Below are 4,221 nucleotides of genomic sequence, written 5' to 3'. Positions count from 1 at the left end.
TGCCAGCTAGCACCTCCAGAATTTCTTTTGGCTTTGTTGATTTTGTTTTCTCACTCATTTGCCGATTTTGCTAGCTAAATATTCTCTACCATTGAGTCGAGCAACATGGGAATGTACTCTAACGCTATGTTCAAACCAGGGCGGTGGCAAAGGAGCTTTGAAGGAGAACAGCTGACTACTGATGGTTGGTGTTCAGATGTGATAAGACTCATGTGAACATCCCACTAGCTATTCGCAGTTGTAGCCCACCAAAACTCATGAATTGGTACTCCAAATTCCAACTTCTAACTTGGGGCTTGGGCTGGTTTTTGGAAAATTTTCCCTTCTGTGGACGAATGCCTCCTTTTACAAGTCAGGTGTCCTCCTAGTCTAAACTAAACCTGTAACCCATGGAGCGTAGAGTTCAAACTGGAGTGGGGCACAAAAGAAGGGAACATTGAACATTTATGATTTTGTGCCATATTGCAAGTCTGCAGTCTGCTTGGTCTGAACCTAGCCTAACCAAGGGAGGGTAGAGTCCAAAATGGTGTTGGGCACAAAAGAAAGGGGAGACTGGAACATTGAACATTTATGATTTTGTGCTAGGCGAATGAATGCCCCTATTGCAAAAGTCCGACGTCCGCCTAGTGTGAACCCAGCCTGACTATCTGCCTAGTGTGAACCTAGCCGAACCGAGGGAGGGTAGAGTTCGAAATGACACAAGGAGGGGGAAACTTGAACATTTATGACTTTGTGCTAGGCGAACGAACGCCGCTATTGCAAGTAGGGCGTCCACCTGGTGTGAACCCAGTAGTCTAACCGAGGGAGCATTTAAACAAACGCCCGCTATTGCAAGCAGAGCGTCCGCCTGGTGTGAACCCAATAGTCTAACCGAGGGAGCATTTGAACAAACGAACGCCCGCGTTTGGTGTGAACCAAGCCTAACCGAGGGAGGGAATGGTGTTGGGAAGAGAAGAAGAAGAAGGAGAAGGGGGAAACTTCAACATTGAAGATTTAAAATGTTTATACGCATACATTCTTTGGTCTTTCTTGGATCCCTTCCATGCTACACAGGCATAGTCTTGTTCTCAATGCTCTGCCTGATTCTTTAACCCATCTGAACATCTTCACCTCACCCCTCCCCTCTTCTCATCATCATCATCATCATCATCTTCCCTCCTTATGGATGGCAGTTTGGACGATGACCCAAATCAATCAGGCAGTTTGGACGATGACCCAAATCAATCTCTTAGCTTGCAAGAGCGAGTCGCAGCTTCCTTGAAGAGAAAACGCTCTGTCAAGAGTGATCAATCAGAAGGAACGCCTGTGAGACGTCACAGCTCTAAACCAAGGTACGAGGGAATTTACCAATTCTGCCTTGAAAATGGCCCTCTTCACTATGGCGAGTTTTGTGGGATTAAGTTGAGCCTTACCATGTACATTAGGGCAACCTCGAGAGGTGAGACAATTTTGTTTAGTGACACTTGCCGCTCTCATATCGTTTCTTTTGTCTTACCTTTTCGAATTTCTAATGCGCTTTGTTTTGGTCAAGTCTGATCGAAATCGTACATGAGCTTTTTTTTAAAAAAATCTGCTAAGAATTGTCAGTGCTCGAATGTTCATTCGCCGAAAGAAAACATATTGAATAATTTGGGATTGCTGTAATCAACATCATTAAGATTCTTTAGTCATGAACTTCCTGAATTTTGGCTTTCAAAGGTCAAATTCCCTAACGGCAATAGTTTCCACGTATTGGGGGTTTTAGAATATGTAGATGTCTCTAGTTTGGCTCGATTAGAGTTGCCTGTGTCGAGTGTATAATATTATCATTATGAGAGAAGACTTTGTCAGGTGAATTTTAAAACATGGATCTTGCTGCAGGAACCTGAAGGTGAAACAGACAGTAACGGTTCCAGCCATTAGCAGCAATATTGCTGATATCCCTGCAGATGATTACTTCTGGCGGAAATATGGGCAGAAGCCAATTAAAGGGTCTCCTCATCCCAGGTAATTCTTTATCATAGGAGAACTTATTGCAGATACATTTCTTCAAATTTCTACAGAGGTAGGTCCTGAGATCGATTGATGACAGTATTTAGTTTGTCATACATTTATAGGATCTCTACTTCTGTATTCAAGCAACTGAGAATCACTGTTGTTTTACAGGGGGTACTATAAGTGCAGCTGCATGAGGGGCTGTCCTGCGACAAAGCATGTGGAGCGTTCATTGGATGATCCGAACATGTTAATCATAACATATAAGGGGGATCACAACCACTCACACATCGTGTCAGGTGTTGACACCTTGATTGCTCAGCCTCCCCTTGAGAAGCCTCTAGATGTACAGCCTCTCGATACACAGCCTGAACTTTTATCAAATACTCCACATTTGACTTCTGATGATTCTGTTATTTGTACTCCCCTTCCTGCAAGAAGGTAAGTGGAGCCTTGCAAACCCTCTAAAAAAGTATTTGCATCATGTTGTTTTTTACATGATGAGTTTGGACATATGACAGTCGACTGAATGATTATTTGCTTTATTGGATCCTTGTGAGCTGTCAATCTGTCATTGGAAGAAGCACTTGATACACTTGATTACATTTCGGCAACAACAATAGGTCTAAGGAGTGTTCAATCAATTTGTTCATAGGTGCTGGTTTTATTAAACTTGGCTTTGCATCCCTAATGTGCTGTCTTTTATCTATTTCTCTTGGATTTTCACGTTGTATATTGTTGTGTTTGAAATATGATTGTAATTGTATAGGGATTTTCTCTCTCGGGCTAAAATTGTCACTGCATCCGTGATGTTGCATTGCTGTACTCTACTATTCATACTGTTCCACAATCACACCCACAGTGATTTTTGCTTTGAAGGGAAGCTGAGATTAGGCCTGATTCCATCCATGGCAATAGATTTTGTTTATCAGGTTTGGGATTAAGAATTTTTTGAGACCTCTCTCTGTTTTGCCCCTCACAATCCCCTGTTTGGCTGTTTTAGAACTTGTGTTCTCCCTTTTCTCTACTTAATGAATTATCAATATTACGTTACAATTTCCTACATTAAAGGATGGACTCCTGCTTTTGCAGGAAACTAAGAGTGAGACGGACAGTAAAGTCCCCAAACAGCAGCAATAAGCTACCCGATATCCCTCCAGATGAATACCTATGGCGGAAATATGGACAGAAGACAATTAATGGGTCTCCTCATCCCAGGTAATTCTTTATTTTAGGGGGAACATTGCGAATATGGCAGCAAGTTCTTTTGAGTTCTGTGCTTGAAAGGATCTTGTTCATGATACATGGGGCTTTGCAGGGAAAGAGTTTTGGCTTTTGTACTACTAAGAAAGAACTGTTGCTTTATAGGGCCTACTATAAGTGCAGCAGCTTGAGGGGCTGTCCCGCCAGAAAGCACGTGGAGCGCTCGTCAGATGATAGAACGAAGTGGGTTGTCACATATAAGGGGGATCACAACCACCCGCACATCATGCCAGGTGCTGGCACTTTGGTTGTCTTTCCCCAATAATTTCAGATGTGCGACTATGGTTGGAATTATCCTCCTGTAATGTTATTGATGCACACTGCGAACTGTGGATGGTGGTCAATCTGATTGTACATGATGGTCAATTCGAGTTCAGATGGTGCACTGTGAGGTCACATGATCCTTGTCAGTGTTTCTTTGCAAATGGAACCATTTTGCAGTTGTTCTTCTTCTGTTTGAATGACCTTTATCTTTTCCTTTCAATTATTTTTACTTCATAGTTTTTCCCTTTAACATGAGTGATCTTCCTTTTAGTTTTGTGTTTTCATCATGTTATTGCAACTAATTGTCTGTCATCACTTTTCTCTTTTAAGACCTTTATATTCTATTATTTTATGTTGCAAAGGTTTTGGTGAGCCTCCATCGAGAAATTGATTTATCAAGTTTACATTGTCAATCTGCTTCACACCTCGTCTATACCTGGCATTTGAATGGGTTTTTAGCAAATAGTTAAGATGAACTGTTGGGATGTGTCAACCTAAAATCTGTAGATTGAGTTGTTTTCGTGGAATTGATTCTGAGCCATGTTCTTTTATATGCTTGAAGACAATAGACACCCAATATGTAATGCAAGGGACCCAAATCATACTCATCAAACTGTTTGAAGATATTGAACTTGATAACCACTTTTTACCACTCAGCTGAAGTGATGGTGTCATACCATCCCCGTACCTCAACAATTTGGATGAGCCTTGGCGGTTTGG

General features: G+C 41.8%; 1 protein-coding gene across 1 annotated transcript; it reads left to right on the top strand.

Moving 5' to 3' along the window:
- Positions 1-970: 970 nt before the first annotated feature.
- On the top strand, positions 971-3,721 carry LOC147898362 (WRKY transcription factor SUSIBA2-like). Its single transcript, XM_087379524.1, has 5 exons — positions 971-1,331; positions 1,861-1,986; positions 2,146-2,415; positions 3,067-3,192; positions 3,343-3,721. The coding sequence occupies exons 1-5, from the start codon at positions 1,162-1,164 to the stop codon at positions 3,500-3,502; spliced, it is 852 nt and encodes a 283-aa protein (XP_087235650.1). The 5' UTR covers positions 971-1,161; the 3' UTR covers positions 3,503-3,721.
- Positions 3,722-4,221: the final 500 nt, after the last annotated feature.

The sequence above is a fragment of the Dipteris shenzhenensis genome, chromosome 9 (genome assembly GCF_047967505.1).
Source record: "Dipteris shenzhenensis isolate YYH24624 ecotype China chromosome 9, Dip_SZ_1.0, whole genome shotgun sequence".
In the NCBI taxonomy this organism is placed as follows: domain Eukaryota; kingdom Viridiplantae; phylum Streptophyta; class Polypodiopsida; order Gleicheniales; family Dipteridaceae; genus Dipteris; species Dipteris shenzhenensis.
The sequence above is the reverse complement of the archived record's forward strand: the minus strand, read 5'-3'. Positions and strand labels throughout refer to the sequence as shown.

Coding starts and splice junctions, on each gene's coding strand:
- LOC147898362 (XM_087379524.1), top strand. CDS start 1,162: ATGGATGGCAGTTTGGACGATGACCCAAATCAATCAGGCAGTTTGGAC. Junction 1,332..1,860: donor CGTCACAGCTCTAAACCAAG/GTACGAGGGAAT, acceptor ATCTTGCTGCAG/GAACCTGAAGGTGAAACAGA. Junction 2,416..3,066: donor ACTCCCCTTCCTGCAAGAAG/GTAAGTGGAGCC, acceptor CTGCTTTTGCAG/GAAACTAAGAGTGAGACGGA.